General features: G+C 37.8%; 1 protein-coding gene across 3 annotated transcripts; it reads right to left on the bottom strand.

The window, feature by feature from the left end:
* Positions 1-660: 660 nt before the first annotated feature.
* On the bottom strand, positions 661-12146 carry LOC121885849 (alpha-synuclein-like). 3 transcript variants are annotated; one of them, XM_042395631.1, is made up of 6 exons: positions 11850-12146; positions 11280-11438; positions 10967-10996; positions 9068-9210; positions 2133-2204; positions 661-1444 (listed from the first exon to the last, which is right to left on the bottom strand). In XM_042395631.1, exons 2-6 carry the CDS (start codon positions 11398-11400, stop codon positions 1427-1429), a joined length of 384 nt encoding a protein of 127 aa, XP_042251565.1. In that variant the 5' UTR covers positions 11401-11438; positions 11850-12146; the 3' UTR covers positions 661-1426. The 3 variants fall into 3 exon arrangements, with proteins under 3 accessions (XP_042251565.1, XP_042251563.1, XP_042251564.1); XM_042395629.1 differs by lacking the exon at positions 11850-12146 and adding an exon at positions 11537-11711; XM_042395630.1 differs by lacking the exon at positions 11850-12146 and having other exon boundaries at positions 11280-11643.
* Between the last annotated feature and the right edge of the window lie 3322 nt (positions 12147-15468).

Raw genomic sequence — 15468 nt, 5'->3', positions numbered from 1 at the left:
TTTAGTCCATAGTGACTAAAATTGAAACTCAGAATTGAGAAACATGTGTTAGCAATTTTAAAAATGGTGTCATTAAAATACATCACAGGACATAAAATAAACAACAGGATCAAGGTAAATTCTCGATAATACACGATGAAATCAGGAAAATATTTTGTATCGGTTACGGGGAAGAAAAAGTCATTGTATCCGGTGCCAAATTCATTCTGATTAGTGATTACTGTTGATGCTGTTTATAGATGATGAGCAATTTGAAGATTTGCACCAAATGATTTAATTGTATCATAAATTGCATATGAAGGCAATGTTATGTTTAGAAAGTGTATAATTGAGCATTAATAGTAAATACATGGAAGGTGTGTATGGTTTTTGTATATATTCTTATTTGACTGGAAAAAAATCCTTCTGTATTTGTGAAGATTTTTATCTTTGATACATTATTAGATCTCTGAATCCCATTGATATCTTATGATGAATGTTTACACATTTGTATAATCTTTATAATATCGTACAGGGACTCTGATCTAAGCATTTATAACTTTTTATCTGATGGACGAGCGAAACACTCACTATTTGTTTATATTATATATAATTTTACATCACTGACCCCACATGTAAACATACAGTACAGATAAATGAACAACACTTAAGCAACAAACACACTTTTTACATATTTTATTCAACACTTAAATCCAAATAAATCCATATCACAGCTGTCACGCTGAATTGTTTTACATGCTCTTGGTTTTCAAAAGTCCATTCAATATGAGATATATTTGTTTTAGCAGTGATAACTTAAAAAATACAATATGAATGCACAAATAGCTCAGCACTTTATAGTCCACCGCAAAAAACAGCGACAGTATACAGACAAAAATAGAGAATATCATTACGCTTCCATTTCAAACAGATCACTGTAAATTGTTCATTTGTATAGAGACACTTAGGTGCTTTAAGTGGTAAATTGTGGTATATTTCCTTGTTTGAGTTATTGACATAGTCACACAGTTGACAGAAAACACACATACACACACTCACACACACACACACACACACATGGACCAGGTGGCATTCTCAGTGGGAGGGAGTCACTGTAAATGACAGCCGGTCGCACACGTACGACACACACCTGAGGTCCCTTTCACTGATGTGCAAAAGGCACACGCAGACGCACACATACATGAATACACACAATCACACAACACCTCTCTTTCACTACGACATTTACACAGATACTGCCGCACGGACATACGTAACAGCACAGACAGAAAAAAACACACACACGCATACACACACACACAGACACACACACAGACGTTGGGCACAGACTTCATAAAGGACCAAAACGAGGCACGATGGGACTTGGCAGAGCGACATGGAATGTTTTTCGGTCATTGATCTTTGATTGTGAAGCCTCTCAATCAGCTTAGTCATCGGTGTCCTCCTGTGAGAGAGAAGAGGGATGAGAAGTGAGCTGTGAATTTACCGTCCTGCATACAAATGACTGCTGTGATGTGATCCATTTTATCCTTGAATAAAACATCAACATACAGCATAATGATATTACACCTGTTTATCGCTGAGATGATGTTACAACACCCATTACGGACGGTTTATTTATTACTCTGGTCACATAGTCCACAGACCTCTAATCTGCTAGTCTTTAATTGCCCTCAGAAGGATTTGTCATAGGAAACGCTGACTTAATGTGCTTCTAATATTGTAAAAGATTCATCATCAATCAATGTTTGGGGAAACCACCCACACTGAAATGTATGCAATCAATTAAGTGTTATGATTGAAAGTCTCCACCCAACGTCATATATTACACAAACCTTCAAAATCTAAATACATGGAATGAATTTTCCGATATTCCCATTTCTCCTTCAGCTTTATGTGATCTTTGTTCCGGCTGATTTATCAAATTGTATTGGAAGACTAATGAGAAGAAATTTCCCCTTAAATCCAGTCCGACTCAGTTGTAAGACATACGATAGTTATCCATGAACTGCAATGATTCGTTCTGTTTACTCTCACTGAGGTTATAATTCTCTCTAAAACAATCAAACTGAGATAATGCTTCATGTTGCTGACTGTGGTTTTGCGTCCACCAGTTGCTAGAGGAGTCTTACCTCTGTGACATCAGCAGTATCAGTATCAACCGGTGACTCTGCCATGTTCTGTGGTGCTGAGGGGTCGTCACTCTGGAAAACAAAAAATAAGAAAACTTTGTCTTTTTTGCTCTGAATATGATCAAACTTGCATTATGTTATCTATGTATGATTAATGGCCAAATAAGCAATGGACATAGATACATTTGGGCTCCTATTAAGGCTTTATTAATCCAGTCTAACATGACCTGCTAGAATGATCCTTTTAATTCTCAATCAGCTTTTCAAACACAGTTAGAGGTTTGATTTGTTACCTTGAATAATAGTGTGATCTTATTTTTTAAGATGAGTGCTAATCATACAGTATGATTGATTGTACTCATGATTGGCAAACATGGAACTGTGGCTTCAGCCAACACATTTTTACTGCACGTATTAAAGAACCACCTTTAAAGGTGCAGCATGTAGAATTTAGTGGCATCTAGTGGAACAGACTTAACAGAGATGGAATATAATATTCATAAGTATGTTTTAATTAGTGTATAATCACCTGAAAATAAGAATTGATGTGTTTTTGTTACCTTAAAATGAGCCCTTTATATCTACAGAGGGAGTGGGTCCTCTTCCATGGAGCCCACCATGTTGCACCACCATGTTTCTACAGTAGCCCAGAACGGACAAACTGAACACTGGCTCTAGAGAGGGCATTTCGTGTTTTTTGAGTTTCGCTGCCACCTTAAGTTCTCCAACATGCTTGGAAGGGGAGGGAGGATATTCAGTTTGTTGAAATCTGCAACCTCACTGCTAGATGCCACTAAACACAACACACTGCACCTTTAACATATTCTAATTATGCAATGCAACCTACCAAAATCTCTCGTAAAGCAGATTAGATTTTGTGATTAATTTGTAATAATTCCAGCAAACTTAGTTCAGAAATCAATCGTGTAATTGCTATAATTTTACCTATAACATACGAAACATGCAGACATTTATCTAAGATAGACGGTCTCAATCCAACTGTATACAATTTGTATTTATGATTCAGATTTTCATACATTTTAGAGTTTAAATGACAAAGTCCCATAAAAAAAAAACTTTTACCTGAACATAATCCTTTCGCTCATAGTATCTAACTAAACTCAATTAAAAGAGTCATCTGCATCTGAAAAGAAGTTGTCATGCTTCAGCCTTTATCACCATAATACAGCTAACAAGATTGCCCTGTCAACAGCTCCAGATCCATTTAAATCAAATCCAGGTTTGTGTCTAATCATCTACAATTAAATCAAGCTAACTTATTTATCCACATATGAAGAACAGGGCTGTGGTTATACCAACAAAATGATAAAATATGTGCAATACTACATATTTACACATAATATTAAACAACTGTGAAAGTGTGATGTTGTTTATATATTTTTTCTTTTTTTAAAATTAACCTTGGCTTTATGCCTCCTCATATGCGTACAGTTTTCATCATCTCCGTGTATGTGCATATATTCTTTGTAACATTTCACAAGCCTTGTATGGATGCATCCTTGGCCATTATAACAAACCCTGACCCTGATATACAAGGGATACAAAGATATTTGCAATGGGGCTAAAAACTGGAATTTACTGTGTATATACATAAGACCGTTTATGACTGAAAGCTTGAGAATGTAATTGAATAGACTGTAATGTGCAGTTTCTGTTCTTTTTTGTACCACTTTGTAATTGCAGTTCCTTTAAGCCAGGTGAGCCACGGACACTTTAAATTGAAATAAGTAAGATTTCAAATAAGAAAAAGAATCACTGATCGAGTGATTGTTCAGGCACGTCTATCCAAGGACAACTTTTGATGAATCCACAGAAGAAAACATGTTTTTATATCTAAACAGCACACATAATTCACCCCACTCTTGTCCCTGCACACACTGAAAGCCACTTACACTCTTGTTTCATAACGTTTATAATGATTAGCGGTCATTTTGAGTGAGAAGGCTGCTGAGAAAGAGACGAGCTATGAAGCGCTAATGAAGAAAAGGGAGGGGTTACTTCTCTCCTGTCTCATTGAAAGGATGCCTTGATTACACCGTGCCATTGAACTGACCTTCCTTAATGGGGTGCGGTCACAGAGATGTGTGCACGTATGTGTGTGTATATGTGTGTGTGTGTGTGTGTGTGTGTGTGACGCGCTCGCCAGCTGACATATCCTTAAACCAGTTATTGCACCTTCTCCTCCTGCTGTTGCATTTAACACCACCCATCAAGCCTCCATCTGTTCACACAGCCGAGCCAGAGAGACATGTGCTCGTGTAAATACACACACACACACACACACACACACACACAAACACACATACATACTTGGACAACAGCAATAAACACCACCTTGTCTATTTGTTGTGGTCAGATCAAACTTTGGCCAAAAGTTCACTATTTTTTAGAACAAATCAAACCTGAAATATCAACTATAAACCTTCATCTTCAAAGCAAATCAAAGTTAACACCGCGCCTACAATGACTGTATTGTTTCATAGCAATTTCTGAGCAGAAATCGCCTCCTGGGAAGGGGGAATACAGCAGCCTCAGCTAGAATTTATTGCATGCCGCTGAAAATATCTGAGCAATAAGATGTGTTTGTTGAGTCCATTTTCATCTTCCTCTACCTTGCTGGCATTTGTGTGCCCTGATATGAGTCACCAGCAGCTGATGAATTGGTGAAACAGCCAGATGAGGAGATTAATCAAACGGCAGACTCAGCATCCCACCACCTTGTGTTTGCTAGTGTGGGTGTGTGTGTGTGTGTGTCTGGGTGTCAGACACAGGAGACAATTTTTGATGGGCTCTCTCAACCTGGCATCAATTTTTAAAAAATGAAATCAATATAAATGACGTTTAATGACTGAGCCCTCTGGGAATGACGGCTTAATGAGGACGATCTGCTGCTGTCTGCATGTCAATCTCTTGCTGGGAATACCTGGATTTTTAAAAATCTGTTTATGCCTCTGTCAGTCAGTCAGTAAGTCCACCAACGAACCAGTCATCCACCTCTCCATCTCCATCAGTCAGTCTACTCTACTGTGGCTGTTGGTCCATCTGTTTGTCTGTTCTGCCTGCCAGTTTGGCTTGTCAGGGTTGCTCATAATCAGTCGGATCACATTCCAGGTGGAGCTCCGTCAGTGTTTTATCCCTCAGGGCAAACGCACGATTAGCTATCTAGCTGCCTTAATAACTCAACCACTAAGGAAGATGAAAGGATTTGACTTGGATGTTTGTGGGAAATACCACATGCATCCTTTGATAATGAAATCAAATGTAAGAGGCCTTTTTTGCCGGCAATGAAAATCAAAAATAACACGCTGAAAAACATGTGTCAGTTGTTGCCATCGGCAGGAAAACAACTTGATAATTTCTTTGGTATCTTATCTTTTTACAGTGTACTTTTAACTAATCACAGCCAATTAAAGAAGAGCTAAAGAGCTGTGTGTATGTGTGTGTGTGCGTGTGTGCTGTTATCTATTGGTGTCTAAATTATTGTTATGGGTTCCCCTGTGTTCCATCGCTAATTAAGGAATGGGAGATTGAGCATCACAACAAACACTGAACAAAGTGTTTGGATTGCCCTGGGAAATATTTGATTGGCTTATCATTTCCTGCTACTCACAGCAGTGTTATGAGCAAGGAGGGTAATTACAAGCAAATTTAGTCCTTCCTTAAGGATTTTAACACCTTATTAATCCAGATATGAACCAGTGGCAGAATGGGGAAGTGTAGCTGCTACGGTCTGACTACAGAAGAAGAACAGTGATTATTTGAGCGTGAGGGCCTGCTGAAGAGTTTCCGTGTTTGTTTTTAGGAATTAGTGTAAAGTAAAAGTGAAAATGTAGAGATTTAGGGGGCAAGGTGTAATTAAAGTGCATTATCTCAAATAACAGTGGAATAATTAAATGTGCAGTATAAATAGGTCTCAAAGGCTTTTGAATCCAAATGTGAACAGACAATCCTAGACTGTGACCAGGATTGTAGAAGTTCAGGTTATCCAAATGCAATTTAATGTTTTATTTAAACTGTTAAATGTTAAGTTATGTTTTCTGTCAATTACTATTTACATTTCTGGTGGAGAAATACTCAATCTTTTATTTATTTATATATTTTTATTGGCCTAAAAGAGATCAAATTTACCCTTACAAAAAATATCACATGTGAAATTCATGAATTTATGTCCAAAAATCTCATACTGTACCTACTGTGTATGTGAATTCATCATGTGATAGATTACATTTATCTGCATGTGTATTCAGCACATGTGAAACAGTGTTGCACATGTGATATTATATGTGAAATAAATGTTTTCACATGTGCTGTCTTACATGTCACATGTGAAATTTCTCAAAAACACATGTGAATTTATCATGTGAAATGTGAAATTATATCATGATTCACATGATATTATCAATTTTTCTTTGTTTGTAAGGCTAAATATACAATATTAAGTCTAAAAATACTCAAATCATTGTGTAGCTAATCTAATCAAAGTAATCTAAAGTTACATTGCTAAAACCCCCAAAATACCAAAGAAATAACCTTGCTGGTAATTAGTCTGACTCTTTACAAAAATCCACATGAACAGCTATCAACATTCTTGCTAAAGAGAAGAAGAGAGTGAAATAGAAAAATTCGGAGATTGAAGAATAAAATTAAACAGAGGAAAGATAATCATTTTTCATATTTGACTTTTTTGTAAACTGCCTTCACCTCCTCCTCCTCCTCCTTTGGACAAACGAAGGCCAGACTGACTGATGAACAATGCAGGAAAGCTAACAATATGTAATGGCTTTCATTTCAGTCAAGAAAGACAGCCAGCAGATATGAGAAGTGATGACAAATGACTCAAGGTCAGGAGGCCATTTTGACACAGTGAAGAGTTATGGCTCGCAGCCACTGGCATGAAATGGAGGGAATGTGCTCTGCTGCGAACTACAATCTTCAAATATGTGTTTAAATTTGAATCTATAAACATTATATCCATATTTTTGTCGAAAAGTGGAGGCATCCCGCATTTGTGTGGTCACACAAAGCAGTAAAATCAACTTGAAGTTTCAGCTCTCCTCACTTGTGTGAGGAAACAATAATATACTATGACACTACTATGATAGTTAACACTGCGGCTATTGTGCATATTTTTGTTTGACATATTTGTGGAAACTGTCTAAGCTTCAAGCCTCTGGGTGGCAGCAGATTACTGGATGGCTTGGCTAGTTGTGCGCTATAGACTGGAGGCCTACTGACATTTTTTCCCCCTTTTTTCAATGAGGCCATGTATTGTTAGCAATTGAAGAAGTCTGTCCCTTTTCAACATTCAGCGTTTTGGAAGACCCATTGTACTGTTAAGTTTGTTTACTTTCTAATTTCCACTTGGAAAGTGGAACCTAGAGAGCTAGAGGAAGCTAGTTAGCCTAGCTTGAAACTGATTCATGAGACTTTTTCGCTTTTGCCCATGTAATCTTTACACCTGCTGAGTCATTGCCAGCTCCTGAACACTGCAGTTTTTGAAAAGGTACATTATTTTACTGATTTATCCTTCTTTTATTGTTTTATATTAAATGTGACAATTATTTATGTTTATGTAAAGCACTTAGTGTTGTATTTTATGTATGAATTGTGCTATAGAAAAACTGTTTCTAATTATTATTATAAAAAAATAGGGGGTCTAGCTAGCGTTAGCTGTCTCTTTCTCATAGGTCAAGTTGGGGATGATGGCAAATGACCAAACTGTCAAAACATTTAGCAACAAGTTTTATAACATATGAAGTGCTAAAAGACCCAAACCATGCAACAAGTCCACCAATTTAAGCGACCAAATACGTTGTTTGACCAAACACTCCAGAGCGTCACTTTGGAGCATTTTCTAATATAGTGCCTCTATTGGCAGTAATTGGCAGCACAACATAATTTATCTGTGCTTTCCAAAACTGTTACAATAAAAAAAAAGATGTTTTATGATGCGAAAACGCTGTGGTTAAGGTCTGGTTAGGTTTAGGCACAAAAACCACTTGGTTAGATTTAGGGAAAGATCATGGTTTGGGTTAAAATGATCACTTTGTTAAAGTTTGAAAAACGTGGTGTGGGTTAAAGTTACTACTTCCTTAAAGTTAGACAACCTTCGTTGTCATGGCAACAGTAAACACCATGGGGTTAAGGTTAAAGGACGATTGTAATTAAAAAAATTTTAAAAACTGTCCCGACTCATGGTTGGAAACGGGAAACAAACAGTCTCCTGCAGCAAAGTCCAAAGTCCACTTTTTGCAACCTGCCACCTCTGAATGAAGAAATTTGTCAGCTTATATAGATGTCATCTTCTCCAGGTCATAATAACTACGGCCGTGAGATGGCATCTGTCACTCAAACGTAACTATAGGTCAGTTTTGGCCAACTGACATTATGACCTATAGTGTTGTTTTTCTTGGGAGGAGTCTCAACCATGACTAATGGGCCCTTTTCATGGCAGACATTTTGACCTGTCAAAGCAGGAAAAATGTGTGGTGTAAATAATAACATTAACGACATTCCATTGATTGTCCCAGTAAGTCAGTGAGTAAGGATGCACAATACCAGGACCCTGAAACTGGCTCACCTATATGGAATGCAGCCATCGTTGATGTTATTGACTCCACCTGTGCTTTTTCCTGCTTTGACAAGTCAAAATGTCTGCTGTGTAAAGGGTCTATTAAGTCAGTGTTATTATAAACTATTATTAGTGACTGCCCACACAGATATGGTACCAATCAAACAGTATCTCCATTGTCAGTTGGAAAAATTCATGCCTGTGGAGAGCATTAACGTAGGGGGCGCTTTTACCATAGAAAATTAAGTAAAATTTCTTCTGCAAGTCAAAACAAACACCTACACATCAACATACAATATATATGATTTCTTAGCACAAAACAATTTTCAGGTATCTCTCTTACTTGTTTGGCTGGATCCTTCTTGACCAGTCCAGTGGCAGCGGCAATACTACCTGCGCCCTCCACAGTTTTCTGGGCCACAGCGGTAACCCCGGTAACCATGGCTCCACCCACCTGAGACACTCCAGACACAGTTTTACCTGCAACTGTAGGGATGGAAGAAGAGCAGCTGAGGAGGGTGTATCTCTATAGAGCCTCAATACCTCTGAGGATCAGCATGTAGAAAGAGACATTAACACGATACAGATCTCACAATACTGGATTTCAAAGCTGGAAGGAAATGTAATGTGAGTGGAGCTGCTCTTTAGTGACGTTTCTCTAGTTATCAGCGATATATGGCAGATAAATCTAAGTCTAATAGCTTTTACACTTTTACACATAAAGGGTTAATGACTGAATTTTTACTAGCAAAGTTTGACCTGACGGAGGTGCTAAAAACAACCATAAGGTCACCAAAATCTGAATTGTTCTTTCTTTCCAAAACATATATGCAAAGTAAAAATGATTAATTAATGCGATTGATGCGGTTTCAACATGGTGATCACAGTCAAAAAAACCCAAATAGACTCATGGTGGTGATCACATAAACCCCACTTCCTTGTAAAAGTACATCTGGAAATATTGGGAACACTGGGACATATTGTGATGTTTCTTGTTTCAAAAATGCCATATTCTCTATAATAAATATCACTTTTGCTTGAATAAAGATGAATCTGGATGAGAATTAAAAACAATCTTAATAGGATCTAAAGCTTTTGTTGTCACATTACCTGGCTACTTCCTTTTTTTGCAACGGTATTTTCAAATGTGGTGAAATCTACTTCCTGCCTTACTGTGGGCTACCTGAGGTCTATAGAGTTGAATAAAGACTAATTACTATAGACTGATACTCTGCTGCTTCTACTTGGAACACCCTACATTACTAAAACTGGATCACCACCTCTAGTGTCATTTGGTGAACTGAAAAACCACAAGCAGAACAGCCTGGAGGCATTTTCCTTTCAAAAGCCTTCAACAGGCCTGATCGAGTTTCACCCCGCCTTTTACTGTTTCAGCTCATTGCTTTCTCATTCGTAGTTTTGCATATCAGTCCATCTGGTTTTTATGTGTGTTTCTTGAGACTTTCATGTGTAAACTTTGTGTAACTGCAGTTTCAAATAAAAATGTCAAATCCAGTGAGACTTCCTTGTTATAATTAAGGCTAAAAATGTCATCAACATGGACATTCTCTGCATTTAAAACAAGTGTTTGATTGAAGCCATAAAGGCCACTCGGTCCACTTCCTTTGCCCTCCACACTGTATCATGATGGAGTCCAACTGTGTTACACATAATAATTAATCACGACCCAGCTGCTCTTTGCTATAGGTCATCATCTCTGCTTATGCGGACCTCCTGAAAGCAGATTATCTGATCATAGGTCTAGTGCAGCCACTTGGGTCCACTGGGAGAGACGATATCCTGGTGCTTTACTCCTTTCCTTCCGCCCTCATTTAGAGGCTTTAATAAGACATTCAAGCATCACGAATTTCTCTTATAATCCCAGTTTATGAAATGCTAATTGCTTTACTTTACAGCTATTTCCCTGGATGCCTATAGCAGGCGGTCTCCCTTGGATTCCCTGCTTGTTATGTATGAGGGATGGCGAGGCATGGCCCATGGGGAGTTCGACAGGTTTTCCTGAGTTAGGCGGTGAAATATGACACTTACTCACCTGCAGATTTACACAGTACATCTTTCTTACTGACCACCTGAGGATCCGGTATCATTTTCCACTTTTGCTTTTATGTACTTGGAGTAAAACTCTCGCTCGAGTGTCAACAAGAAGGGCTGAATGCAAAATGTGTAGGAGAGGAGGGAATGGAGCAGATGCGTTTAAGCCTTCATTCATGTATGCTGTTACCTGTTGTGACTCCATCCTTCGTTTTGGTGCCTGAAAGAAAATCCAAGTGAAGCTCAGTTAGTCAGCATGTAAAATAAAATAAATAAATAAATAAAAAATTAAAAACTGATGGCTTGTCAAGGTTATATGTGTCATTCAAGCTCAGAGGTGATTGTTGTGTAAAATAATAATAATTATAATGATAATATTATTTTTAAATATATATATTTTAACAATGAACAACGTTTTTAAGCTTTTTGTCCATTTTTTTTTTTTTTACCAGCATCCTGTTATAAAAAAAAGCTCATTAATCAGATGAATTCCCAGCACCCACCGACAAACATAACCCCATCTTTCGTCATCTCAGCTGCTCCAGTCACTCCCTGCTTGGTTTTCTCCGCCGCTGCCACGACCCCATCCTTGGCTTTAGAGAAGCCCTTCATTAAGGCGTCCATGGCTGCTTGATTGGCTCCCAAATTACACGCACACGCAGCTGCGGAGATGTTAGAAAACAGGCGCAATGAGGGAAAAAGGCACTCCCGGATTTGAAGCGCTCGGTATTATAGACACAAAACGATGCCACCGCCCTACTTTTTCTTCTCTGACAGGTTTGAAAAAGCCAGTATCGCCATGTAAAAAATACAATATCTGTGCAGATGGTACGAGCAGCCCTGCTCTCTGAGGCTGATGAAAAAAATCCCACCTGTAGGAACTGGCTACAGCCCAACTGAGAAACCATGAATGGATTTACTATTAATTTCAATAAAAAAAGGTAAAACTGAGCTGTTGTATTGCAAAGCGACAAGGAAGATAAAATAATACACAAGCTGGTATTCTTAAATGAATGATTTTAACATATTTTTTAGGAGAAAGAGAACAAGAGATACAGCTGTGATTCACGCACCTGTTTGCTTCAACTTCCTTTGAGGCGACAATGTGGTGAGTCTTCCGGGATGACAGCGGAGATTCCCCTAAAGAGCAGTGCAACCGGTTTATTGTCTCCAAACTACAACTACTACTCCAAAGACGATGTGTAGTGTCTTCCAGACAGACTGACAGAGAGAGAGAGAGAAAGAGAGAGAGAGAAAGAGAAAGAGAGAGAGAGAGAGACGCCTCCGCCTCAGTGATGGAGAAAGAGCGATTTAAACCCCGTGATGCTGATGCGAGAGAAGAGATGCTCCTCTGTCTGTCTTTCTGTCTGTCTGTGACACACACACACACACACACACACACACACACACACACACACACACACACACACACACACACACACACACACACACACACAAAGATTACGTAGCTCTTTTTCTGTACGTGGGTTGCCCACAGCGTGTATCAGGCTCTTTAAAATCATCAGCCGGCTGAATGCATCTGCGGCTGAACTACCAATTAGTAGCAGTGTAATTATGCAAGATAACATTAGTGGACTGTTTAGTGTTCCCACCTGTGAGTAAGATGTTTTTTTTTTTTCCTTTAAGGCTATGTTGGAATCGACTCATAAATCAAACTGTGAGCAATCAATAAACTCACTTTGAGGTTGTTTTTTTACACTAATGTTGGTCAACTTTTTGATTAAACAAACACACTTTTTGATTATTCATGACAGTGGTACAACTTTTTAATAATGGTACCTATATATAGGGTTTATAGATTAGTAATGAATGGTTTTATTGATGCTTGATGATGATTAACAGATCAGATATAAAGCATTTATAATGTTTGTGTATCCATGTTTTGCAAACACAGTTTATAGAAAAGGGCTGCAGAGAATCTGGACCAAAATCCATTTATTAACACTTAAAACTGCACACTTTCCATTAATGACTTATAAACATACATTTATAACATCATACTTGATTGCTTATTAGACAATGAGAAACTTACAACAATTTATAACTGCAGTATTACCAATAAAGAAAGGATAAAAACCTGTCAGTGAGCTTCTTTTTTTTTTTTTTTTACCCCAAATTTGTTCTTATTAATGGCATTATTAAACTTATTAAATGGCAATAGGTGGTTTAGTGTAATCTGCTTTTATGGCAATTATATTGTAATATACCTGTTATGGATTTTTTTTTCCAGATATAGCACATATAAAAAGAGGCCCATGGCAGTTTTCATGTTGTATTGTTTTACAAAACTGAATCAAAGTAATGTGGTTTTTTTTACACTTATCAACAGAAAAAGACTGATCTCTACAAAGTGATCTGTCATAACCCGGTTCCTAGGCCATGACAAACGTGGGAACGGACACAACGGATGGCAATAAATCAAAGATATTTATTATAATAAAGTAAACAACTGAAGAAATAATTGCAAATATGGAGTGTGTCAATCAGTAGCATGAGTAATGTAGGTGAGAATGTGTGAACAATGAAGTGTATGGTGTCGTGGAGTAAAAACAAAACTAGAATCAAATGAAAAACAAAAGCCTGCAGCTGCTTGCTGGGATGAGTCAAGGTGAGAAAGAGAGCTCGAACAATACTGGGAGTTGGCCTTTTATCCTATGGCAGCATTAGACACAGGTGCTCTGAATTCAGCTGCCTGCCACACCCATATTCTCCCAGATACCTTTATGGACACAAGAATATATAACAATAACTCATTACCAATATACTTAAGGTAGGTTAGGAAGGGGCTGTCACAGATCTGAATTAATTATAAAATACAAAATAGATGTTTGCATAAGGATTTACACCGTAATCATTTCTGCTGCAGCCATTTGGTTTAAGAAGTCACATCATTTGTTAAATGGAGTTCACCTGTGCATAGTCAAGGGATTCAGTTAATTGCAGTGTAAATACACCTGTATCTGGACGGCCCACCAATTTTGGCGAGTCAGTCAAAACCTGCGCCATGAATGTGGTATTCCATGCCTCGAGTGAATAACCGATCAGATGTCCTTGATGATGTGATGTACATGAGGTGGATGTGTTGATGGTCATACAAGTAAAACAGTAGCACCCATCTTGTTGTTGTTGTTGTTGGGGAGTTTATTAATTAGACACTAACAAAGAAGACAATGAAACACTCCATGAAAAGGTGCCTTAAAAGCACAAGTCAGCGGATGGATCCAAGAAAATTTCCAAGTCCCCGAACATCCCTTGGAGTACAGTTATATGAGCCATTAAAAATATAGTTTGACATTTTGGGGAAATATGCTGATTTGCTCTCTTGAAGATTAATATCACTCATATCTGTATGATGAATATCAAGCTACAGCCAGGAGACAGTTACCTTAGCTAGCCCATCAGTCTGAGGGGAACAAAATCTGTCTGAAAGCACCTCAAAAGCTCACTAATGGACACATTATATTTTGTTTGTTTAATCTCTACAGTAATCACAGTGTAAAACTGACATTTTGTGGTTTTACTGGGGGTTATATGTGGGTCTATTTCTTGGCAGGGAGCAGAAACTTGGAATCTTGTCATTACAGTGAGGTTTCCAGACAACCATGTACTGCAATCTCCCCATTAGCTGTTTGCGGTTTCAAAAATTCGGCCAAACGATGGCTAGAGTAAAGGTCAGGCAGTCACAAAAAAACACTGTAATATTCAGCCTCTTGGTACCATGAAAATCCACAGCATAGTTTATGGCAATATGGCCATATAGTTGCCAAGATATCTCGCAAACCTTTTACTGATTGGCTGACATCTTCATCCAAAGCAGGGCAAAAACATCTATCAATAGAAGCAATTAATAATAATGAGAGTGGTATGAGGGTGTTAGAAAAACGACTGACAGAGAATACAGTCCGTGCATTTATGGACTTTTAACTTTACAGATATAAACAATATTGTATTGACCTGTACACATATCAATTTACTTGATGCAGAAAATCTATTTAACAATTTATAATGGACAATTATATTTTACACACTCACAAGTATGATTTATACATACAGTATTTAAAATTGTGAAGGCACTGCTGCATTGATTCGTTGACAACACACAGTGGTAGTAGTTCATGTTGAGTTTAGCTGTAACACATCAGTCAAACTGACTCTGACTCTAATTAGACAGCAGTGGTTACAGTGTCGGTCCATGTAGTTCTAACATTACAACCATAAGAGGCACCTAATTTTAAACTGTTTTGGATTAGACTGTAAGATTAATATTCATCGTATTGTGAGCTTAAATAGTTAACTCTATCAGCTGAACAATGGAACATTTTTCAGCACACACTAGAGCATAAATGTACTGCACATGACCTATGGTGCACCACGTATGTAGAGCTATTATAAGTATGCAAAGCATTTATTGATTTTCTATTTGTAGCTTGGTATATTGCAGTGTTCCTGATATGTTGTAGTTTAAGCATTTGAGCTAATGCTAGCTAAAGACAGATATTCAAAGAATTACCCGCACAACACCTACACATCATGAAGCCTCAGATGAAAAATAACTTCAATCATTTGCAGGGAGAAAGTCATTGATCAATTAAAAAGATAGATTGCTAATTACATGGAAGACAGCACATGATCAGAGGGATGTTCCACAACATCTTAGTGTTTAAACAGTTT

Source organism: Thunnus maccoyii, chromosome 19 (genome assembly GCF_910596095.1).
Source record: "Thunnus maccoyii chromosome 19, fThuMac1.1, whole genome shotgun sequence".
NCBI classification, from domain to species: domain Eukaryota; kingdom Metazoa; phylum Chordata; class Actinopteri; order Scombriformes; family Scombridae; genus Thunnus; species Thunnus maccoyii.
Note: the sequence above shows the minus strand (reverse complement) of the source record. Positions and strands in the feature narration are given on the sequence as shown.